The sequence below is a fragment of the Ahaetulla prasina genome, chromosome 14 (genome assembly GCF_028640845.1).
Source record: "Ahaetulla prasina isolate Xishuangbanna chromosome 14, ASM2864084v1, whole genome shotgun sequence".
NCBI lineage: Eukaryota > Metazoa > Chordata > Lepidosauria > Squamata > Colubridae > Ahaetulla > Ahaetulla prasina.
In genome coordinates this window covers 4,756,071-4,781,663 of record NC_080552.1, presented here as the reverse complement: position 1 = coordinate 4,781,663, position 25,593 = coordinate 4,756,071, and the positions used below count along the sequence as shown (strand labels likewise).

Sequence of the window (25,593 nt, the reverse complement as noted above, 5' to 3'; positions counted from 1 at the left end):
CACAGATTCTGAGGGACTTCTTCTGCCTTCTACTTTTTGTTTTAAATCAGCCAGCCATTTCTAAACCAGCAGAGGGTGGGATGGTAGTATTTCACTCAATATGGTCAAGGGCATCTGTAGGTGTATTCATAGTTTACCTGGGCACCTGGCAGGCAAATTGCCTTCATCCATCATTCAAGCTCTCCTCAGGAGCACCTATATCTGGCTCACCACAGTGGCCAGTTTACCATGCCAGAATGTGAAAGACACACACAAGAGTATCGACTATTTATTTTTGAGGTAGATTTTTCTATCAGCCCAGCCAAATATATTTTTTCCCAGGGAATTAAGATTGAGCAAAGTATAGCTGAATGTCCGAACCCAACCAAGTAACTAAGTTTACACATCATGCTTGGTCAAATTGGTTTAACCATAGTCTTATTTTTTAAAATATAATTGTCTGAGTTTATTCAACACAATAATCATGACAAAAAACTGACACTGAGTTCACATGGTCCCTTAGACACGAATAAGCAATCCATCCCTCAGACATGAATAAGCAATCCACATCTTAGTTTTGTATGTTGTGCGAACCTAGAGAGGCAGCATTATCGCCAATAGATAAATAAGCAAAGAATGTAAAAAGGCCAATTAAAAACAAAACAAAACAGGGTAACTATCACAACTGTGCACAGAGGAATAGAAAGAAGTTCACTTTCCAGAACAAATAATTCTATTTTTTTTAAAAAAAATCATATAGAAAAAGAAGCATTTGAATTTTTTTGGGAATTACACTTCCTTTTGTATCCTCATTTGGTTTGCTTTTAAGTTTTAACCCAGTCTTGGAGAACTGAGGAAGAAACAGTCTGAGAAGACAGCCTTATTATGTATTAAATAAAATGTTAAATATTTAAATGAATATTTTAATATTTTATTAAATAAAAAATAATAGTGCATTAATAATTAAACAACAAAAATATACTGATAATTTATTAAATAATAAATAATATATATTAATTTATTAAGTAATAAATTAATAAATTAATAATTTATTAAGTAGCATGTAATATACTAATAATTATTAAATAATATATTAATAATTAAATAATAATAATACATTGATAATTATTAGATAATAAATAATATTCTAATAATTATTAAATAATAGATAATATTTTAATAATTCCTAGAGTCCTTCTAGAATTTGCCAGAACCAAACCATGTCAGGATATGAAGGGAAGCGTAATTCTTACAAAAAATAATAATCAAATGCTACTTCTTTTCTCTATCATTTTCCTTCCTTGATGGGCCTCCGCCCTCACTCTGACCTGGAAAGAGGATGCGACTGATCATGCCAGGCAAGACCATCATGAAGAGGGGCAGGATCTTCAAGTAGGAGGCGAGCAGGGCACCACCCTTGGCATGAGAGAGAGACTTCGCCGCCAGGGATCTTTGGACAATGACCTTCAAGGAAAAGGAGATATAAAGTGTTAGCTTTTCCCTTCTTCGCTTAGAACAGCAGCTTCCCACATCACACCAAGGGAGTCTTCAAGGTATAGTCAAAACATTCAAGATGACTTCATGAAGTTATTAAGAAAATAATGGAATGTGCTGAAATGAGCAAATTGACATTTGAAATTAGAGAACAAGAAGATAAACAATATTATAAGATATGGGACTTATTTTATCAATGGTTAGATAAAAAAAAATGGTGATGAAGTTTGGTAGAGACTCTTATAATACAAGAACTGTAGAATTATACAAAATATAACATAAAGATGTATTATTATTATTGGATTGATTCAGGATGATGAAATGATTGGAACAATATAAATTAACCTAAGTTTTAGAATATTTCATACGAAGAAGAAACAGCCATAGTCAAATAAATGTTTAACGAGGACAATAATATTTGGATATCTATTAGATCGATAAAATGACAAATTAGGTAAACTACAAATTATGAATATGGTGAAAATGCACAAAAGACTTGTAACCAGCAGAGCATTTTTATATATGTTTGTTTAAAAAATAATTAAAAAAAAAACATTCAAGATGGCGGTCACAATGGTTCAAAGTTTCAGCCAATTTTTAAAAGAGTTTTGGCTTCCTTGGTCCTGGACTCACAAATTTCTCTGAGTTCAGAACCTAGAAGGTAAATGAAGATGTACCCAAATGTCACCCCACCAAAGTAGATCTGACTAAAAAAACAAAAAACAAAGGCCAAGTAGCAATAGCATTTATATGCCGCTTCGCAGTGCTTTACAGCCCTCTCTAAGCGGTTTACAGTCAGCCTCTGGCCCCTAACAATCCTATGGCCCCCATCCTCAGAAGGATGGAAGGCTGAGTCAACCTTGAGCCTGGTGAGATTCGAACTGCCGAACTGCTGGCAGCCAGCAGGCAGCAGAAGTAGCCTACAGTACTGCATTCTAACAGGAAGGAAGGAAGGAGGGAGGGAGGGAGGGAGGGAGGGAAGGAAGGAAGGAAGGAAGGAAGGAAGGAAGGAGGGAAGGGCACTTAGACTTATATGCCACTTCACAGTGCTTTACAGACCCCTCTAAGTGGTTTACAGAGTCAGCCTATCACCCCCAATAATCTGCCGAAAACAGTGCTCAGGATGGAAGGCTGAACCAAACTTCAACCGGTGAGAATCCAACTGCCGAACTATTTGCAGTCAGCAGTCAGGAGAAGTAACTACATTCTAACCACTGTGCCACCATGGCTCTTTTAGGATACATTTAGTGTAAAGCTCTAAGGCTAGGAACAGAATCTTGCAAGTCTGAATATTCTTGCCCCTCCCTCCCTCCCTTTATCTCTGTGTGAATTGGAGAGGAAGGGTTTGTCTGAAAACTTTTCTCAAAATGTTTTCTCTGCTGGGGACTTAATGGCCAGCTAATCTCACTGTTGCCTTGGAAGCAGCTCTTCCTCCTATCCGTCAAGGCCATTTCCTCTGCCCTCTACTCCACATAGATAGTGGTTATTGAGATGCTTGAGTGTGCTGCATTCTGAAGGCAGACGATGATGGCCTTGAATGCGGGAAGCCTGGATTGAAGGCACGTAGTCAGGAGAAGGGAGGGGGTGCCCTCTCCATCAGAATGCCGGATCATTCAGAACATCCACTAGGTTGGATCATGGTGCCAACCCTATCAGTATTTATTTATTTACCAAACTTATTTTCCAAAACACCAGAAGTCAAGACAAGAAACAATGGATGGAAAGTCTATAGAGATTCTCAGTCATCCAGGGCATGGTTGTTCCAAAGGTGCTTTTTTCAGGAGGCAACTGGACTTCATTCCCCACTAGCCTGTCAGAGCTGAAGAAGCTTCTTGGACGAAAAGCAAAAGTCTTCAAGAAGAAAAAACAAGACAGTCCAGTTGCCTCCTGAAAAGAGCATGTTTGGGACAATGGATGGAAACTAACCAAGGAGAGAATTAACCAAGAACTAAGGAGAAATTTCCAGACAGTGAGAACAATCAGTGGAAGGGCTTTGCCTTCAGAAGTTGTGACTCCTTCATCACTGGAGGCTTTTGAAAAGAGACTGGACAGCCATTTGTCTGAAATAGTATAGGGCAGTGATGGCTAATCTTTTTGCCATCACGTGCCAGAAAGGGGGGGACGGGGAGGGGGTGTCGCACGTGCATGTGCCCACACCCATAATTCTATGCGCCCTGCCCCCATGCATACATGCACGACACTCCCCCACCACCCCACTCCTGGCACGTGATGGCCTGTTTTTCTCTCACACCAGGCTCCAGAGCCTCTCTCTGAGTCTCGGGAGGGCGAAAATGGCCTTCCTCACACACACACCTGGAGGCCCCCCGGAGGCCAGAAACGGCCCATTAAGCAACTTCCAGTTGGACAGGAAGTGATGTTTTTTGCTGTTCCCAGCCTCCAGAGACTGCTCGAGACTCATATGACTTCCCAGACTCTTAGAGAGCCTCTGGAGCCAGGTGAGAGAGAAAAATGGGTGTTCCCTGCCACCACCCAGGCCCTCCGGAGGCAGGAAACAGCCTGTTTCCCTATTTCTGGTGGGCCCAGAAGGCCTGAAAATCAGCGGGCCGGAGCTGAGCTCACATGCCCACTGACATGGCTATGCGTGCCACAGGTTCGCCATCATGGGTATGAGCAGAGGGTTGGACTAGAAGACCTCCAAGGTCCCTTCCAACTCTATTATTCTATGTTCTATACAGCCACCCATCTCACAAAATGTGACTCTGCAGGTCTCACAAATATGTGTCGGGAATACAGGTAATTCCCAGTTTAAGGATGAGTTCTATTTCCAAGGTCTGTCCTTAAGTCAAATTTGTATGTAAGCCGGAACAATGTTATATAATACTGTATAAATAGCATTGTGTAATGAACTTGAACCACTGTGTATTTAACTTGAATCATTGTGTATTTGAATCAAATTTTGCAACAATGGGCTCTATTCTTAACCACGGGTCATCCTGAAATCGGGGCATTCTTAACCCAGGGACTTGCTGCATTACCATGACAGCACATGATGATGTGGGCGGATTGCAGTGTTGTTCTCATAATGTCAGACATTTCAGCTGCCACCCTTGAGAAGTGATTCAGAGGAAGTTGTGTAAACTTTCTCAAGCAGGCACCCCTGACTCTAATTAAAGCAGCTGCATCTTTTTCCATTCCTCTATGTGAGCCATGTTGCAAGTTCTCCCTTAAAGCTATGCTACCACTTCCTGGTACATGGTTGCAATTTCTCTTCTTCTAAAACTCTCCTTCTTTAGGGCCCGTGATGATTCATTGGTTAAAGACACTGAGCTTGTTAGCTGACACCCCAGGTTCGAGACCCAAGCACCGTGCAATGGGATGAGCTCCCATTACTTGCCTCAGCTCCTATCGACCTAGCACTTTCAAAAGCATGCAAATCAGTAAAAGGCTTCACTTACTTTCGCTACCGGTTCAGAACTGCGAGCGTGAGTGTGTGCATGCTTGCTTCACTTGTGCGTGGAGCTTCTGCACATGTGCAGAACATTCTGCGCGTGCACAGAGCATCCGTGATGATGTCTGGGTGGGTGGGCGGAGCTTCCCGCCGCTGCCGCTACCGGTTCTCCCAAACTGAGGTGAACTGGTAGAAACCCACCACTGATGTAAATGCAAGTAGATCAATAGGTACCACTTCAGTGGGAAAGTAATCAGTTTTTGTGTGCCTTTGGCGTATAGCTATTCTAGCTACATGACCCCAGAAAATGTCTTCGGAGAGCACTGGCTGCCCCAGCTAAGAAATGGAGATGAGCACCAAACCCTAGAGTCGGATACGATTGGACAAAGGAAATCTTTGTCGGCCAGAAGACAAACATAGCTGATGAGATGAATTTACCTGGTCGGTGCACCAGTACCACAGAGATGGGATGGTCATTCCCACTAGGATACCTGGCCAGGGAAAGTCGGATGTGACAGGGTCCCGAAATATGTGGAAGGCATCCTCCCTTGGCAAGCCGCAGCTGGTGTTTCCATAGTGGTTGCTTGCGATGGCTTTGAAGTATCTGTTCTTCAGATCCTCAAGGCCTCCGACTTTGGCAAAGCCTGGAGTGGTTGAAACGGACCAGTTCAGCTGCCTCCCACAGACAGCAAGCTAAGGAACACCAATTCTGAGGCCACACACAGACACACAGACACACAGACACACAAACACAGAGTACTCACTGAAGCCCATCAGAGTGAGTGCGCCGGCCAACATGATAACCGTCTGCAGGGTGTCCGTGTAGATTACTGCTGCCAGGCCACCTGTAGAAGGCAAGAGCCAGATTAGGGCCCAGTTTCTGCCCAAAAAGTCTGGACTAGCCTCAAAAAAGCCCTTCCCTTATTTTGAAAGGTTTATTGTTATTTTATTTGTTAAATTTGCATGTCACCCATCTCGCTATCAAGAGACTCTCGGTAGCTAAAGTTAATTTTATACCTTTCAGAAAATTGATGTGTTTTTTTTATTTGTCACAACAGTATCTATAAGCATAAGCATGAAATAACTATACAATATAAACCATATATATAATCATAAGTATGTAATAACTATACGAAATTGGATACTATCAAAGGGAACATTAGACAGGAATGGTAGGCACGTTGGTGCTCTTATGCACGCCCCTTTTAATGTTTTAATTCAGGTGTGATTTAAATGTGATACTGGAATAGTCTGCAACTAATTTTGGTCACCGTATAACAAAAAAGATGTTGAGACTTTGAAAAAAGTTCAGAGAAGAGCAACTAAGGTGATCAAAAGGCCTGGAGACTAAAACATATGAAGAACAGTTGCAGGATTTGGGCTTGGCCAGTCTAAAGAAAAGAAGAGTTAGGGGCGACATGATAGCAGTATTCCAGTATTTGAGGGGCTGCCCCAGAGAAAAGGTGGTCAAATTAATCTCCAAAGCACCAGAGGGCAAGACAAGAAACAATGGTTGGAAACTAGCCAAGGAGAGAAGCAAACTGCAATTAAGGGGAAACTTCTTAACAGTGAGGACAATTAACCAGCGGAACGGCTGGCCTTCAGAAATCGTGGGTGCTCCATCACTGGATATTTTTAAGAAGAGTCTAGACAGTCACATATGAAATATTATAGGTTCTCCTGCTTGAGCAGGGGGCTGGACTAGAAGACCTCTAAGGTCCCCTCCAGCCCATTCTATTCTAATTCTAAATATCGGGAGATTTCTTGGAAGGCTTGCTGTTTGCGTTTCTAACTAGAAATCCAAATCAGAAATACCATCCACCTTACATAGGAAAGATATTTAATTGAATGGAAAAAATGCATTGATTATTTGCAAAATAGATATCAGATTAAGAGATATCAGATTGCCTTTGAATAATAAGGATGTATTATCTTAGAATGTTATGGGGGAGGTTAGGAAATGAAACGAGTCGGATGAGGCTAATTGGGTTAGAAGGGAAAATTTTAGTTTATGTTTGGCTTATGTGTAATAATACCTTGTGATTGACCAGGGAAGCCGGGGCGGGGAGGGAAGGGAGGGGAGGGGAGGGAACGGAGGGGGAGGGGGTTTTGAGGGGGGTGGGGGGGGAAAGGGGGAAAAATGTTTGTTTTCTAAAACTTTTTCAATAAAAAAACAACAACCATCCACCTGATTATTTGCATCCCAACTACCCAGCCTACATTTGGTTTTGCTATTTTTAATACAACAAGACTTTGTCAACAGGGAAGATGGGCTAGCTGGAAAGCAGCCCTTTTGGAAAGAGAAGAAACAATGTTATGGCGCTGGCAGGGATGGCAAAATTGACATTTTGATTAGAGAAAAGATACTGATTCATATGAATGCTGATCTGAAAACCCTTCTCTGTGAAACAGGGGGAAAAAATTGTGGCACCTCCGTTTGATGATTAGAAAAATCAGGAGATTATAGGAAAAATGAAATTGATGTTGTAACTTTAGAGCAACCGGGTCAATTTAACTTTATACTTCTGTCACACAAAAAAAATAAAAATCAGAAGTTATTTCTCTGTCTTTCTTTTTCTCTTCTTTCTGCGCTTTTGTTTATTCTATGTCCTATCTCTGTGATGGCGAACCTATGGCACTCATGCCACAGGTGGCACGCGGAGCCATATTGGTGGGCACACGAGTTCCAAAGCAGGCCTTCCTGTCCCAATGGAAGTCAGCAAACAGGCAGTTTCCAGCTTCTGGAGGGAGGTGGGGAAGGCTGTTTTCACCCTCCCCAGGCTCCTAGAAAGGCTCTGGAGCCCGGGGAGAGCGAAAAACAGGCTTACTGGGACCACCGTGCTATTGCGTGCCAAAAGCAGGGGGAATGTGGGTGGGCGCGCGAGGCGCATAGAATTATAGGTGTGGGCACGCACATGCACGACTCCCGCCACTTTTGGCGCGCGATGGCAATAAGGTTAGCCATCACTGTCCTATCTCAATTATTAGTTTTTGTTTGTTTTTATATTTCTAGTTTAAACTATCTAGTAAAGTTATCAAACAATTTTATTGCCTTTTGCATAGAGTGGAGGGGTTTTATGTGTGTGTGTGTATTTTGTGGGACCCACATCAGCTTTCACAGGACCTGATTTAATTCTTGCTGTCCTCTTGAAATGACTTTTGGGGGTTTGGGGAGCAGATGAGGTTGGTAGCCTGGCAAGGAAGGAGCCTCTGCCCTTCCCATCAAGCCATTCAGTGATCTAGCTAAGATCATGACTGCCTTCCCTTCTCCCATGTGGTTTAATTTCCCCTGTTTTTCTCTTCCTTGTTAACAAGTAGTTCTTTGGGCAGTACAAAAAAGTACTCAGTTGAATACCACGTCTTTTTAATAAAAAAAAAAAGAAGTATTTTCAAGTAGTTAAAAAAAAGGAAACTTTGAGGACATCACTTAACCGAAGTTCAAAGCAAAGGAAGATGAAAAGGGGCGATATTTTCTAAAGAAAGCCAGAACATGATTCTCTTTGCTTTGGGAATTTCAAGCTGTTCCTTCTCTGTAGGACAACATATCTAAGATGTTGATATTTTCTTTCTTGCAACGCACGTCTTGTGTATTCAAGTTTTTTTTTTACAAAGGGTGCAATGTGAGTAATAGTTTACTTATTTGCAAATGCTACCCCCTCTGTACATTTTTTTCATTGGCAGTGAGGTAAAATGAGGTTTCTGAAAAAGCAACCAAAGTCAAGTAGCACCTGAAGCCTCAAGAAGAACTGATGGTCACAAAACAGAATTCAATCAATATTTCAGGTATATTAGGGTGAGTCACCTAACCACATGTTACATCCTGTTTGATTGCTGCCTGTATAAGAGGATGAGAGACAGGTACCTTGGTCTAAAAACTAAATGAACGGCCCATTCGGACCCCCATATCAAAACAACTTATGTGTGGCCAGAATCTGAAAATAACATTTAACACAGCAGAGTAATTGAGTAAAATGGTTCAATTGAGATCTGCATGTGTGGGACTGATTGGGGTGGATTGTAGGGGTGATAACTAAATATAATTTTATCATATTTTATTTATATATTAAATTATTGTATTTTATTCCAATTTTATTTTAAATCGTATTTTATTTCAATTTCATTTCAAATTGTATTTTATTCCAATTCCATATTAAATTGTTTTTATCAGATTTTAGAAATAATAATTTATGTCTGGAACTCTGCCCTTTCATATGGCCCAAGGGCTAATCAATAAAGTTAAACTAACTAACATGCTACATATTCGCCAGGTAAACTTTCACAGATGGCTAAATCTTCTAAGGCAGGGGTGTCAAACTAGATTTCATTGAGGGCCGCATCAGCGATGTGTTTGACCTCGGGGGAGGGGGGGCTGGGGGAGGAGGGGGCAGGGATGTGTGGCCAGGTGGGCATGGCTACCTCAACGTCACTCCTGTCAGGGGCGCCGGTGGCGGCCTGAGTGCTCTGCCAACGAAAATGGGCTCCCAAGCTCTGCCTAGAGGGTTGTAGGATGCTGTGGCAGCCGAAAACGGTGCTCAGGAGCCTATTTTTGCTGCCAGAAGTACCGTGGGTCGGCCCTTCGCTGTTCCCAGGGTGGCCCTGTGGGCCAGATCTAAGTACCCTGCAGGCCATATCCGGCCCCCAGGGCTTGAGTTTGACACCCCTGTTCTAAGGTCAAAACCCTCGACTGTCTGAAGCTGGATGATAGAACACCAAACAATCCCAGCCATTCTCCTAAACTCCTTCCCCGGAGCTCATGGTCCAGAAATAACTGCCAAAGACCTATTCGTACGGTGTGTTGACATCTACCTGCCACAGTGTAAATTGCAGTGATGACCAGCAAACCAATGACTGCTATGTAGAGGTCCCAGTGCAAGGCCTGTTGGATGAAGAGAGCTCCAGCATACATATCAACCTGCAGGAGAAAGAAGAAACAGCTAACATTGAAATCTCAGCCACCATCTTGCCTTGGGCTGACTCCAATTAGAAGACAGCTGGCCAAATGTTGTATTCCCTACGCTAATGGTTGCACTTGGGTATATAGATTGATAGTAGCCTCTCTTAGAATCCAAGGGCTGGAAGGGACCTTTGAGGTCTTCTAGTCAAACCCCCTACTCAAGGCAGGAGATCTTATTCCATCCCAAAGAAGTGAATGTCTGATCTTTCCTTGAAGGCCTCCGGTTGTGGAACACCCACAACTCCACGAGGCAAGTTGTTCCATTAATTAATTGCTCTCTCTGTCAGGAAATTCCTCCTTATTTCCAGATTGGAGCTCCCTCTCATGAGCGTCCACCTGCCGCTTCTTGTCCAGTCTTTGTCCTGCCATGAGCACAATGTTGTTGAAACGAGATGTCCTTGTTTGCTGTATGCACTTTAATGACAATTTTCTCCAAAGGAAAATTGCTGCCTTTGGTCCTGTCCTAAGAGCTAGATTAGGAAGAATTATCTGGCTCAAGTCAAGGGCTTAAAGCCTAAATAATTACTCTTCTCAATTATTGTCTAAAAGGGTATTATGTCTGACCTTTGTTTCAAGCACAGTAATTATTAATTGGCTGGCCAATATTTGAACTATTGACTGACACGTCCTCCTTCTCTTTTTCTGCTTCAATCTGGCTGTTGCAAATTATAAAGCTAAATTTCTAAACGTACCTTATATTTGAAAAGAGTATACACTTCCTATCAGAGGTAGAAGGTAAAGAAGTCTCTGCGGATTTTATTCCGCTAGCTGTTGCTGACTCTATGGGATGGTACTCATCTTCGTTTGAAGACCATTGAGCCAGCGCTGTCCAAAGACATTTCCGTGGTCATGTGGCCAGCATGATGTCATGGAGAGTTGTTTCTTCCTCACCAAAGTGAGGAATCTATTAATCTACTAATCTAATAATAATCTATTAATCTATTAATCTATTAATCTACTCGCATTTGAATGCTTTCAAACTGCTGAGGCAAGGACGGGAACTCACCCTGTCAGATGGCACCCAGGTCTCGAACCTGGGCTGCCGGCTGACAAGCCCAACATCTTAAGCACTGAGACACTGTACCGCCCACACTTCCTATTAAGCTTTTTAATACTTCTGAATTGATTGCCATCACTACCAAATCTAAACAATATTTTTATACTGATGCGTTTAGAAGTGCTTAAGCATTTGAGCCTGTTTTTTTTTCCTTTTACATCACAACTGACATAGATTTATACAGATTTTTTTAAAAAAAAATGGTTGAGATTCCTTGGTACATGAGTTACCAACAATAAATCACAAGAAAAAATGTCCACTTATTCAGTATCCCATTATTTCCAAGCTGAAACTAAGAATGTGTGTGGGTGCGATTCAGTGGTACAAAACTGGCACAAAATGTTGCCATTGTTTGAATGAACAAGATAATTTTAGCTGTTTCCTTTGAAGATGATTGGAAATGTCTTAACTCTATGACTATAACATATACTCAAAGCGGAGCAAAGCCACTGAAGAAAACTATTTAAGGACATGGCAGCAGCCCACTGAACAATGTACAAACTTGGTCAAACAGAACTAATAAAAAGCAGTTCAGAATTCTGGCACAGATTTGGGGTGAAAGTAACAAACCTGATTTTGGGGATAAAAATCTTTTTGCCGCCCTAGAGTAACACAGCTCTCCCCCTTCAGCGGGTTTGTAGTTATTTTCTCTTTTCTGTAATGTGCTGACCAGTTTTGGTCAGCACATTACAAAAAAAAAATGTTGAGGCTTTGGAAAAAGTGCAGAGAAGAGCAACTAAGATGATTAGGGGGACAGGAGGCTAAAACATATGAAGAACGGTTGCAGGAACTGGGTCTGTCTAGTGTAGTGAAAAGAAGAACTAGGGGTGACATGATAGTCTTCCAATATCCGAGGGGTCAAATTTGGGGTCAAATCTATTCTCTAAAGCACCAGAAGGCAGAACAATGGATGGAAACTAATCAAGGAGAGAAGCAACCTAGAACTGAGGAGAAACTTCCTAACAGTGAGAGCAATCAACCAGTAGAACCTCTTGCCTTCAGAAGTCGTGGGTGATGCATCACTGGAAGTTTTTAAGAAGAGACTGGACAGCCACTTTTCTGAAATGGTATAGGGTCTCCTGCCTGAGCAGGGGGTTGACTAGTAGACCTCCAAGGTCCCTTCCAGCTCTATTCTGAATTGAGTTGAAAGCCCAGTTTGAAATGACTGCATCCTCTTAAGATCCTGGACAAAAGTTGTAACCTTTTGGATAGAAACCAAATGTTGAGACTCCTACCTAACCCAGCTGAAGGGGCATCTTTCTCTTGGTGGGATTGAGTGTCCTTTATGGTTAATAAATGACTGTAGCAAAAGGTTAGCCAGTTACTCATTAAATGTGAGCCGTCCAACGGAAGAGTAAATGACTAAACGAGAGCACTAGGCCATCTTGGGTGCCCACCTGTCCACGCACACAACACGCTCACATCTCTATCGGGAGAATAAATGTTCAAATAAGGACGAAACAAACAGATGGAAACCAGCACTAGAAAACCAGCAAATCAGATAAGGAGGCCTACAAACTTTGGACATCGACTAAATATTAAAAGCTCGAATTCCAATGCTTTGTGATTCCATTTTAAAGCAACATTTTTAATTCATTTTTTTTTTCCTTGAAGGGTTGTATGATGCTACGCAAGCTAACCCAAGGAATGGTTGGGAAGATGAAATATTAAGAATTCTTAGGGCTTCTCCCAGGGTTGTCGAGTTTTAGAACTCTTTCGGAAAACAGTTCTTGGTGGAAATGTTGTGAGAGAGTCTGCCCTCCCTGAGAACTTTCAGGAATGGATCCTTGACCCAAATCCTAGATTCCTTTTGTATCCTGATCAAGGACAGGATTCTAGCACAGGGGTCTCCAACCTTGTCAACTTTAAAACTTGGGGACTTCAACTCCCAGAATTCCGCAGCCAGCTTTTCTGGCTGAGAATTCTGGGACTTGAAATCCCCAAGTCTTAAAGTTGCCAAGGTTGGAGACCTCTGGTGTATATGGTTCCTGAGGTTGCCATGGTTGAGAAATATTGTGCTGGAGGAATGGAGGAAAGGTTATACTGCTCTACCAGGGGTCTCCAACCTTGGCAGCTTTAAGCCTGGAAGACTTCAACTCCCAGAATTCCCCAGCCAGCTTTGCTGTCTGAGGAATTCTGGGAGTTGAAGTCCACAAGTCTTAAAGTTTCACAATTGGAGACCCCTGCTCTAGCAGACTTGTAGTAATACAGGCCATCCTTGAATTACAGTAGTTCATTTAATCACTGTTCAGAGCTATAACGGCACTGAAAAAAGTGACTTACGACCGTCTTTCACACCTATGACTGCTGTAGCATCCCGATGGTCACGTGATCAAAATCCAGATGCTTAGCAACTGACTCGTACTTACGACAGTTGCAGTGTCCCGGGGTCACACAATCCCCTTTTGCAACTTTCTGACAAGCAAAGTGAACGGGGAAGCCAGATTCACTTAACAGCCGGGTTACTAACTTATCAGCTGCACCGATTCACTTCAAAACGGAATCACTGGTTGCTGAGTGAATCAGCCGGTCATTATACGAATCCCGTTTCCACCGTTCACTTTGCTTGTCGGAAGCCGGCTGAGACGTGACCCAGGGATCTCATAAATATACGCTGGTTGCCAATTTGCCCAAATTTTGATCACGTGACCCTGGGGAATGCTACAACAGTCGTATGTAGGGGCCGTGGTAGCTCAGGCTGTAAGAAGCCTGTTATTAGAACACAGCAGCCTGCAATTACTGCAGGTTCGAGCCCGGCCCAAGGTTGACTCAGCCTTCCATCCTTTATAAGGTAGGTAAAATGAGGACCTAGATTGTTGGGGGGGGCAATAAGTTGACTTTGTAAATATACAAATAGAATGAGACTATTGCCTTACACAGTGTAAGCCGCCCTGAGTCTTCGGAGAAGGGCGGGACATAAATGTAAATTAAAAAAAAAATGTGTGAGGACTTTTTGTCATGAGTCATTTTTTTCCAGTTCTGTAGTAACTTTGAACAGTTGCTAAAGGAATGACTGTCAGTCAAAGATTACCTGTGCTGCTACAGTTAATCCTGTGCTGGTCATTCAAAAAGTGAGGAAGCACTGAAGTAGCTGCAGTCAAGGGCCACAAGGGAGGCAGCCAAAAATATCCTCCCAGGAGCTGCCCTTGCACTGGGGGAGGGGGGCACACCAGCAGCTCCAAGAGTTGTAGACAAGCTGAGTGCCACGTTCAAAATCACTCCTTCTAGAGATGCGCTGCATTTTGCATCTAAGGCCAAAATGGGACTTCTGAGCAGGGCTGGGCATGTGCTCCCCAAACACGACAAACCCTCTGTATTTAAATCCATGATTCCTTTATTAGGAGCACCGGCAGCACCGGCAAAAAAGTTTCTCTCTCAACGCAGGCCAACAAATGCGCCCGGCCAGGAGTTGAATAGTGGTCTGCCATATCTATTCATCTCCGCCCCCTGCCTTTTATCTCCAGAGCTAGGGTGGGGCTTCGCTAGCAGCGGTGGCTCTTCCGTCCCGAGGACCGGCCCATAGATTTCCACTGCTCTCCTCTCCTCTGCCTTCTGTGCATCTGTGCGTCAGGCACTGGACCCAGCTGTTCCTCCTCTTCCTCATCAGCCACCTCCAGACCTGGGGGCTGTTGACTCTCCATCTGAGGGCTGACAGATGGCCCAGGCTCCCCTTGTCTCTCCCGCTCTGCCAGCTCCATTCCCTCTTCCCCCTTGTAGCTCTGAGGTTGCCTTGATGCTGACCTTGACTCCCACATCTCCTCCTCATCCGATTTGGCTGTTGGAGGGGCCATCGGCCGACAGGCCACAACAACATATGTCCCAGGGAGAGTCATGTTACGGTTAAGACATCAGGGCACCACCACCCCAATCACTCTGAAACCCCTAGTTCATCCATGGATGTTTCCTTAAAGCTCACTTGCATATTTCCTAGGACCAAGAAGCCAAGGAAGATATGCGCCCTTTGGAAAGCAGCTACCGACAGATGCGGCTTCCATGCCCACCTTGGTCCTGCTCATCTTTTAGCCTTTGGATCCCAAACACAGCACCTCCCTGCTTCCCTCCTGTATCCCGTCGGTTTGCCACAATTGCCCAAGACACATCAAAAGTCACTTAGGAAGCCTATGTTGACCTACTCTTTCCAAGCCAGTTCTGTTCTGTCTCCTCTCGTCTCCTTACTTACTGAAATTTTGGTGAATATATAGATAAACAAGTAGAGAATTGCAAGGAAGATCTGAATCCTTTTGCCACCAAACCGTCTCTGCAAATATTCTGGCATGGTTGTAACCTGGGAAGAAGGAAAAGGAGGAAATATTTACCAAGCAGTAGCTTTGATTTGTTGGGGATTTCTTTGCAAAGTAGTCTGTGGGGTGAATTACTTCACAGCCCTCACCCTTCACCCAGGGGTGAAATGCTCCTGGTTCGTACCGAATCACTCGATCCGGTAGCGATGGCGGTGGGTGGTTTGGAGAACCGGTAGCAAAAAACCCTACACCCCCCCATGCTCAGCTGAGCCACACGATCATCAGAGGGTTTTTTTTACTTTTAAAAGCATTTTTTCTTCAGCCAAAAAATGCTTTTAAAAGTAAAAAAAAAAAAGCCTCTGATGATCGCGCGGCTGAGCTGGGATCGTCAGAACCCTTTGAAAGCATTTTTTCTACAACCTCTTCAGCCAAAGAGGTTGTTTAAAAAAAGCTTTTAAAAGGCTCCTCTGGTAATCCCAGCTGCCTGATTGCCAGAACCTTTTAAAAGCATTTTTTACAACCCCTTTGGCCGGAAAGGTTGAAAATGCTTAAAATGCTTTAAAATGCTTTTAAAAGGATCTGGCGATCAGGCAACTCAGCTGGGATTGTCAGAACCCTTTAAAAGATTTTTTTCCTCTGGTGATCCCAGCTGAGTTGCCTGATCATCACAGGCTTTTAAAAGCATTTTTTTTACAACCTCTTCAGCCGAATGGTCAAATGGGGGAATTCTAGGAGTGGAACTCCATACTGCTTAAAGTGGCCAACGTTAAGAGATGCTGCTCTGGGCCACCATGAAACAATTCTAACCCACACAAAGTCTACATCCACACGGCTCCTTTGCCAGGTTCTCCTCCCCTCCCCAAGCCAGCAGAAAATTGTTAGATGCCCATCCACCCACCCATATGCCACTACTTGGAAGGGGTCTGAGCAGCACCACCATCTATAGCAGGGGTCTCCAACCTTGGTCACTTTAAGACTTGTGGACAGCAAAGCTGGCTGAGGAACTCTGGGATTTGAAGTCCACAAGTCTTAAAGGGACCAAGGTTGGAGACCCCTGATCTATGGGGCTTTAAGGCATGACTTTCCACTAGCTGAGTTTGGGGATTCCCTCGACTGAAATGCCAGCTGTCTCCAAGTGCCCCGCTTTGGGTGACTCCATGCCTGCAGTTTCTTTCTTTTCCTTTCCTTTCCTTTTTTTTTTAAAAAAAATCAAAACTATGAGTCAACCACTTGACCATTTGACCTAATGACCGGTTAAAAAAAACAACAGTCAGGAATTGAATATTTCTTGGCTGTCATCTAGCAACGGTCTTGGCACTATCTCTGCAGCCAAGATGCAGCCAGGATATCAGTGCCCTGATCCAGCCAGTTGGCCGGCAAGGTTTAGCTGTGGCTTAGTTGGAACCTGCAGGAGGAGAGGAAGCCAGGCAGGTAGCAGCCACTGGGAAGGAGGGTCCCTGCCCCGCAGGCCACAGAATTTCAGGCACTGAGGATTGGGAAGTGGGAGAAGAGGGGAATGATGGACACTAACAGATCCAGACCCTTCTGGCATGGACCAACTCCACATGCCCTCCGTTGCCTGCGTGAGCATCTTAACTATCGGTTCACCCAAACCAGCCCGAACCGGCTGCATCCCATCACTGGACCCAGAGAGGCATGGAGATGTGCATTCAGGAACTAATAGTGACCGTCTTGGCAGCAGGGCAAAGAGGCTGAGAGATGGGCTCGCTTAAAGCGCTTTTAAGAAAGGAAGGAAGGCGTTTCTAACCCCCTTGGACAGGCAGCCAAATCCCAGAGGCTCTGCCGTACTGCCTGGTGGCACATTTATTTATTTATTTATTTATTTATTGTTCACATTTATATACCGCCCTATCTCCCTAGGGACTCAGGGCGGTTCACAGGCACTTAAAATACATATAAATACAAACTAAAATAACAAGTAAAAAACTTATTCCATTATTCCTTATTACATGGCCCTTCTCAGGTGAAAGTAAAGGCAGAGGAAAAGAGCAGGTGTGATCGAGAATGGCTCGACTCTCCAGGAGGGCAGAGGTAGCTTTTTGAGCGCCGACTTACTTACCCCACTTGCAAGGTAAATGGGAACAAACAGCCACGCCAGCACCAGGACACAAAACATTCCCTAAAGAGAGACCACAGAGCCATTAGGAAGGCGGACGACAGTAGTGGGATTCAGCCAGTTTGCACCTATTTGGGAGAACCGGTTGTTAACTTTCTAAGCCGTTCGGAGAACCAGTTGTTGGAAGAAATCTTATTTTGTTTTGTTTTTTCTCCACTTTACGGGGCTAATCCTGTAAGGCAGGCAGGAAGGAAACATTCTGGTGTTGTTTCTAGCTTAGTCTTTATTACTCTGCTTGCAGAAACTGCCTCTCTGATTAACCCTTAGTACATTGTAACAGCTAAGGCGAAGCGCCCATCGACGTGAGTGACGTTGAGTTGGCCACGGCCACACGGCCACATGACCACCGAGCCATGCCTATCCAGCTGGTCACTAGGGCAGAGAACCGGTTGTTAAATTATTTGAATCCCATCACTGGCAGAAGACCCCCTCCCTTTGAAAACCTACAGATCCACAGTGGGCACCTCCTCCTCCAACATCCTTTTGGCAGAGGCTAGCCATAAGAAATGTTGGCCAAGGATTTCCACAAGCAAATTCAGCTTCATGTTAACGTCTCCAGCTGTAGACCTCTGGCAGCCCACGCAAATCGATTTGGCTTGTTTTAGGAGGATTTGAAAAAAGGGGAACCAAAACTCATGTGACACGGTCCCAAAAAGTTCAACAGGATACAACTGACCTACACAAACCAAGCCCTGCTGGCATAGGCCTGCAAGCTCGCTAAGTGAGAGTAACAGAATAAGAGAATTGGAAGGGGCCTTGGAGGTCTTCTAGTCCAGGGGTCTCCAACCTTGGCAACTTTAAGCCTGGAGGACTTCAACTCCCAGAATTCCCCAGCCAGCTGGCTGGGGAATTCTGGGAGTTGAAGTCCTCCAGGCTTAAAGTTGCCAAGGTTGGAGACCCCTGTTCTAGTCCAACCCCCTATTCGAGCAGGAGCCCCTGTACCATTTCAGATAAGTGGTTGTTCGGTTTCTTCTTGAAAACTTCCAGTGATGGAGCACGAGTCCCTGATGAAGATACAACATGATTCAAACCAGTGATGAAATACAAAATTTTTTAACTACCGGTTCTGTGGGCGTGGCTTGGTAGGCATGGTGTGGCTTTGTGGGCATGGCTTTGTGGGCATGGCAGGGGAAGGATACTGCAAAATCTCCATTCCCTCCCCGCTCTGGGGCATTGGCCGGTTCTCCGCTTCTGGTTCTCCGAACTGCTCAAAATGTCTGCTACCGGTTCTCCAGAACCTGTCAGAACCTCTTGGATTTCACCCCGGATTCACACCATCTGTCCCTTCAACCCCAAGGAGCAGTACAGTTCTGACCCCGCACTGGGACCCCAAAATAAAACTGGAGAGTAATCATACCACTGGAGTGGGGCAATGCAAAGCGACTGGTCACCGGAAGAGGCTTTCCCGTTTCCTTGTGCTGCTGCTACTTAACACTCATTGCTGGCAAGCAAAGCAGATGCCAGGAGGACGATGGGCAGCCTGGCATTAGCGAAGTCCCGGCAGAGGAGAGCTGACCAGACCACCCAAAAAGTCCCTGCCATTTTCAGAAAGGGATGTGCCCATTCCGACTCTGTATCGGCTTCAAGGACTTGCACCCAGAGCCAGAGTGGATTAGCAAATACGGATTGCTGCGCTAGCAACATCCTGCTGCTCGCCTCTTTCTCGGAGTGAGCAAAGTAAAGTACGGTTTTAAAATCTTTCAAGAGAAAGAGATTCTCAAGGTGCTGTTTCTGCAGAAACCTTGACACTTAGGGAGGCTGCTCCTTGCCTCTCCAATCCTCCATGGGCAAAGCTGGCTGAGGAACTCTAGTAGTTGAAGTCCACAAGTCTTAAAGGGACCAAGGTTGGAGACCCCTATTGTAGATCACTCTCCCAAGGTGTGGGAAGGTGGAGGGGAGGGAAAACCAGGTGGGAGGGCAGCCTTGCTCTGAATTCGTACTAAAGAAACTTTGCTATCCAACTTCCTTCCCCGCACCTTAAATTGTGTTCTCCTGAAGCTGCTAGGTTCAAAAAAACTAGTTGTCCCATTTTATTGTGGTCTTGATTTAGCTGTCTGGAAATACAGATGTCACAAGGTGTGCGTGTGGATAGATAGATAGATAGATAGATAGATAGATAGATAGATAGATAGATAGATAGATAGATGTAGAGAAGGGTCAGGGCAGGAGTGAAATGCTTCCAGTTTGGACTGGATCACCCGATCCGGTAGCGATGGCAGCGGGTGGTTCGGAGAACCGGGAGCAAAAATCCCTGCCCCCGCCCCCATGCCCAGCTGAACCGTGTGATCATCAGAGGTTTTTTTTTTTACTTTTAAAATCATTTTTTCTTTGGCCGAAAAAATGCTTTTAAAAGTAAAAAAAAAAAAGCCTCTGATGATCGCGTGGCTCAGCTGGGATTGTCAGAACCTTTTCAAAGCATTTTTTCTGCAACCTCTTCGGCCAAAGAGGTTGCAAAAGAAATGCTTTTAAAAGGCTCCTCTGGTGATCCCAGCAGAGTTGCCTAATCATCAGAGGCTTTTAAAGCATTTTTAAACAACCTCTTCAGCTGACGAGGTTGTAGAAAAAATGCTTTTAAAAGTAAAAAAAAAAATTGGCCACGCCCACCCAGTCACATTACCCACCTCCCACCAAGCCACACCCACAGAACCGGTAGTAATAAATTTTACATTTCACCACTAGGTCAAAGTCTGGCTATGTCTAGTTTAATGAAAAGAGGGACTGGAGCAGTGGTGGGTTGCCCCCGGTTCGGACAGGTTCGCAAGAAGCTCCACCCGCTGACCCGGACGTAATCAGGAAGCTTCTGTGCATGCGCAGAAGCGCGAGCGAGCAAAAGGAGCGTGCATGCTGTTGCGAACCAATAGTAAAGATAAATAGAACCCACCCCTGGACTGGGGTGACACGAGAGCAGTCTTCCAATATCTAAGGGGTTGCCACAAAGAAGAGAGGGTCAAATCTATTCTCTAAAGCAGAAGGCAGGACAAGAAACAATGGATGAAAACTAATCAAGAAGAGAAGCAACCTGGAGTTAAGGAGAAACTTCCTAACTGTGAGCACAATTAACCAGTGGAACAGAAGTTGCCTTCAGAAGTTGTGGGCGCTCCATCACTGGAGGTTTTTAAAGAAGAGACTGGACAGCCACTTGTTTGAAATGTTATAAGGTCTCCTGCTTGAGCAGGGGGCTGGACTAGAAGACCTCCAAGGTTCCTTCCAACACTGTTATTCTGTTTCAGTGTTTCCTTTTCTTGTCTTTATACTCTGGCTGTGCAAAAGCTGAGTCAACCCAAGATGCATCCAGCTGGGCACCAGGGCTGGGAAGAAGAAGGAGGATCAGCTCTTCGCACAAAAGACACAACTCTTTTGCTGAGCTCTTTAAACAGCTGCTGGGAAAATCTGCTATTCTTTAATTAGCCGAATCAGGCCCGGGAGATAAGAGAGATGAACCTTCAGATTAGACTTTGGCCCCTGCCCTTTGCCAGCCAGCATAAAAGGGATCATAAAAGCGGTACTCACGTTCCACTCGTAGGCCGTGGCAGCAATTCCAGAGGCCGCACCAGAGCCAGCCAAGCCGATGAAATGCCCACTGCCCACGTTGCTGGCAAACAGAGAGGCCCCCACCTATGAAAAGGAAGCCGGGGGGGGGTCAGCGTGGTGGGAATCTCGAGGGCCTTCTAAACCTGCCTAGGTTGCAAAACCTGTCGTTGCATGGGAGGTGGTTGAAGGGTTTCTGGATCACCTCTCCTGACCCAATTTCTCCTTTGGGATGCTTCTCTTGACGTTTTTGGTTAGAGCAGCGGTCTCCAACCTTGGTAACTTTAAGCCTGGTGGACCAACTCCCAGAATGCCCCAACCCGGGAATTCTGGGAGTTGAAGTCCACCAGGCTTAAAGTTGCCAAGGTTGGAGACCCTTGGGTTAGAGGTCTCCAAACCTGGCAATTTTATGACTTGTGGACGTCAAATTTGAAGTCCACAAGTTTTAAAGTTGCCAAGTTTGGAGACCTGCTATAGGAGAAGCTGACTGCTCACTGCTGGTTTGTACAAGTTCAGACAACCTAGCCTTTGGCAACATCTTGTCTATCAACAAGAGAGGCTTCTCCGGCTCCTTCAGACTTAGGTCTAAGTCAGGGCTCTCCAGCCTTGGCAACTTTAAGACTTGTGGACTTCAACTCCCGGAGTTCCTCAGCCAGCAAAGTCCACAAATCTTAAAGTTGCCAAGGTTGGAGACCCAGGAATGGGCTGCTGGGGGTTCGCAGGGGTTCGGCAGAACCTCTAGCTAAGATTCTGTGCAGTTCAGAGAACCCCCAAATCCCACTCCTGACTGGCCCCGCCCTGCCCACCCCTCTCCTCCCAGGAGGCCCCATGTGGCCCATTTTGGATGCAGGTAAGTGCAGGGCACACACGGAGGCTATGGGAGGGTGAAAAATGGGCCTACTGGAAGTTCGGGAGGGCTAAAAACGGGCCCATTTCCAGCCTCCAGAGGGCCTTCAGAGTCTGGGGAGGCTGTTTTCACCCTCCAGGAGGCTTGAGGAAAGCCTCTGGAGCCCGGGGAGGGCAAAAACAACCCCCCACACCATGTGCAGGAAGCCAACTAGGCCACGCCCACCATGGCCATGCCCACCCAGTAACTGGGCAGAGAATTCCTTGCTAAAATTTTTGAAGCCCATCCCTGTGGTCTAGGTCAGGGGTCTCCAACCTTGGTCCCTTTAAGACTTGTGGACTTCAACTCCCAGAATCTCTCAGTTGGAGTTGTAGTCCACAAGTCTTAAAGGGATCAAGGTTGGAGACCCCTGGTCTAGGTGACTTAGGGCTGGGTGTGGAAGAAGGTTCTCAGCGGCTGGAAACCCAAACCAGTTGGCCCTTTCAAAGTAGAGAAAACAGAGAACGAAAGTTCACAGCTATCTTTTATATCCGGAGTTACTTGGTTGTAGTGGTGAAGGCACCAGGCTAGAAACTGGGAGATGGTGAGTTCTAGTCCTGTGTCAGCTAGGTGACCTTGGGCCATGACAGGCAACCATGTCTGAAAATGTTGCCACGAAAACCTCAGCGACTAGTCCAGCCAGGGGCTTCCACAAAAGACTGATCGGAAGGCACAAAATGTTTTGTGTGATTTCCCCTACCCAAATTTCTCAGGAGACAACACACGTTAGAAGAACCTGAAATTGAAGACAACCTACCGGCCACCAGACCATCTCGCCTCCAGCTAGGAAGTAACCCTTGACGGTGCTTCGTTTTGTCTTCCACATTGACTGAAATATTAAAAGACGAGTTTATTTGCTGAGAATACGAAGGATTCCGTGGACCAGAGGTGAGTTTCAGCAGGTTCTGACCAGTTCTGGAGAACCGGTCGTGGAAATATTGAGTAGTGTGAAGAACTGGTAAACTAATAGTAAAATTTCTGACTGGCCCCAGCCCCATCTATTCTCTGCCTCCCAAGTCCCAGCTGATCGGGAGGAAATGGGGATTTTGCAGTAACTTTCCCCAGCAACGCCCACCAAGCCATGCCACGCCCACCAAGCCACACCCACCAAGCCAAACCATACCCACCAAGCCATGCCACACCTACCAAGCCACACCCACAGAACCGGTAGTAACAAATTTTGAAACCCACCACTGCCGTGAACAATTCCCTCCCTGCCCCATAATAAACAGGCAAGTAGGAGCGAATGTGAGAAGGTTCCATTTCACTCTGGGACAATTCCTGGGGCATCCTGTTTTGGGGGATGTTGAAAGAGAGACAGGAGGAGGAAGAAGGCCTTCCCTGAATCAAGGGAGGAACCAGTTTTACACCTTTAGTTTGCTGGTTGAGCATTTACTACTGTCAAGTACAGTATCCAGTGTTGCAACAGGTGATTGTTAGTTCATGGAAAAGTGCCCATCAAAGAACCAGTTTGCCTTAGATGTTGGGCCAAGATGGGGGGCAGAGCCACAGCTAAGAAGATGCTTCGGTTAATTAGAGGGAGGGGCACCTGGCATTTTGCTGGTTTCCTTGAATAGAATAGAATAGAATTTTTATTGGCCAAGTGTGATTGGACACACAAGGAATTTGTCTTGGTGCATATGCTCTCAGTGTACATGAGAGATGGGGCAGAGGGATGGGGCAGAGATGGAGAGATGGGGCAGAGATGGAGGCTAAAACATACAATGAATGGTTGCAGGAACTGGGCCTGGCTAGTCCAGTGAAGAGAAGGACCAGGGGAGACAGGATAACAGTCCTCCAATATTTGAGGGGCTGCCACAGAGAGGAGGGGGTCAATCTATTTTCCAAAGCACCCGAAGGCCAGACAAGGAATAATGGATGGAAACTGACCAAGGAGAGATTCAACCTGGAAATAAGGAGAAATTTCCTGACAGTGAGAACAATCAACCCCTGGACAAGAAGTTGCCTTCGGAAGTTGTGGGAGCTTCATCACTGGAAGCTTTCAAGAAGAGACTGGACTGTCATCTGTCAGAAACGATGTAGGGTCTCCTGCTTGGGCAGAGGGGTTGGACTAGATGACCTACAAAGTCCCTTTCATTAATCTGTAATCTAACCTTTGGAAGGGGAATCCCTCAGAACATATTTGAAGCAGGATCCACCCCTCTTGGTAGGCTGGTTGTGTACCAAAGTGCTCTGAAGTTGGCAGCCTTGCCGAGCCTGAAGAGCGTAGCCTTGATCTAGCCTGTTGTGCAAACAAGTGAGCCGGGAGCCATGAAACTATGTGATAATTTGATTGTTTGGCTTTGCACAGGCTCCAGGCCAAGGGGGTGGCACTCTGACCTGGCAGAGAATGCCAGTAGAAAAGAGACACTTCCTAGATTCCACTGATCAAGGGCAAGGATCCTATCTCATATTACTCTGCAATATCTAAAGTTGAACTACAAGGCTGGACAGACATTCAACAATGCCACAAAAATGACAAATGACTTTCATGGCAGGAATTGTGAGTTGCTTAGCCTCTGCAAGCGGTGTGGCATGGAAAAAGACTTTGCTTGACCCAGGATCTGTCCACATAATTGTGAAGTGGGACACTAATGCATTTACAGAAGATATTTTGCAGAGTAGAGTAGAGTAAAGTAGAGTAGAGTAGAACAGAACAAAACAGAACAGAACAGAACAGAACGAACAGAACAGAACAGAATCTGGAAGGGATTTTGGAGGTCTTCTAGTCCAGCCTATACCATTTCAGATAAGTGACTTCTTAAAAACTTCTTAAAAACAGATAAGTCTCTTCTTAAAATCCTCCAGTGATGGAGCACCCACGATTTCTGGTGGCAAGCTGTTTCACTGCTTAATAGTCCTCACTGTTAGGAAGTTTCTCCTTAATTCCAGGTTGCTTCTCTCCTTGATTAGTTTCCATCCATTGTTTCTTGTCTTGTCTTCAGGGGCTTTGGAGAATAGATTGATCCCCTCTTCTTTGAGACAGCCCTTCAAGTACTGGAATATTGCTATCATGTCACCCCTGATTCTTCTTTTCTTTAGATTAGGCAGGATAGATGTTGTGGAATTTGGGTAATTTTAGTCCCAGGTTAAGCTGCTCTTTATTCTTGGCCTGATCCAATAGAACAGCAGCAGCTTTGATATGCCCTCCAAAATAGAAACCAACCACGGGTCTAATCCCTGAGCTGCTGTCCAGTTTCTATGGGAAGTTTGTCCACTATCATTCACTCACATAAAAGAGCAATTTCAGGTGGGCCTCTAGGAGAGGGAGGGACACCCCAGGACACGCTGCTCTCCTGCAGACCTAGATGGCCCTAGAGGACTTTGGCCCCAGAGCTGGCACAGAAAGGAACAGAAGAGGAAGAGCAAAGCTAAGCACACTGAGCGCAATCCGATGAATTGCACTCAAGCTTCGTTGACTGAGAATTCAGATCAATTAAATTGCCCTTCGATGTTTGTCCTGTCATCTCTGCTTCTGAAACGTTGCCTCTGCTCTAGGTCAAGAAAGCTCTAGAGCAAAACTAGATGCGTTCCCCCCAATTGAGGACCAGGAGCTGACCTCTGGGGAGGTCAAAAAAGACACAGTGGCAGCCACAGATGTGCAGTTGCAGCCACCATCCTCAAATGCCCTGAACTGGGAGGGAGGGAGGGAGGAAGGAAGGAAGGAAGGAAGGAAGGAAGGAAGGAAGGAAGGAAGGAAGAGGGTGGGAGGGAGAGAGAGAGAAAGAAAGAAAGAAAGAAAGAAAGAAAGAAAGAAAGAAAGAAAGAAAGAAAGAGAGGGAGGGAGGGAGAGAGAGAGAGAGGAAGAAAGAGAGAGAGAGAGAGAGAAAGAAAGAAAGAAAGAAAGAAAGAAAGAAAGAAAGAAAGAAAGAAAGAAAGAAAGAAATCCCTCCAGAATTGGCCTTTAG

At 45.1% G+C, this 25,593-nt stretch overlaps 1 protein-coding gene across 1 annotated transcript in view; it reads right to left on the bottom strand.

Annotated features, from left to right (window-relative positions):
- SLC5A11 (solute carrier family 5 member 11) overlaps window positions 1-25,593 on the bottom strand; it is a 44,120-nt gene that overhangs the window by 16,430 nt on the left and 2,097 nt on the right. The window contains exons 3-10 of the mRNA XM_058157224.1: window positions 22,443-22,514; window positions 20,782-20,886; window positions 17,215-17,274; window positions 15,074-15,178; window positions 9,689-9,794; window positions 5,647-5,727; window positions 5,321-5,526; window positions 1,308-1,443 (exon numbers count right to left, since the gene is read on the bottom strand). Coding sequence (XP_058013207.1) covers window positions 1,308-1,443; window positions 5,321-5,526; window positions 5,647-5,727; window positions 9,689-9,794; window positions 15,074-15,178; window positions 17,215-17,274; window positions 20,782-20,886; window positions 22,443-22,514 — 871 coding nt within the window. The remainder of the gene's footprint in view (window positions 1-1,307; window positions 1,444-5,320; window positions 5,527-5,646; window positions 5,728-9,688; window positions 9,795-15,073; window positions 15,179-17,214; window positions 17,275-20,781; window positions 20,887-22,442; window positions 22,515-25,593) is intronic.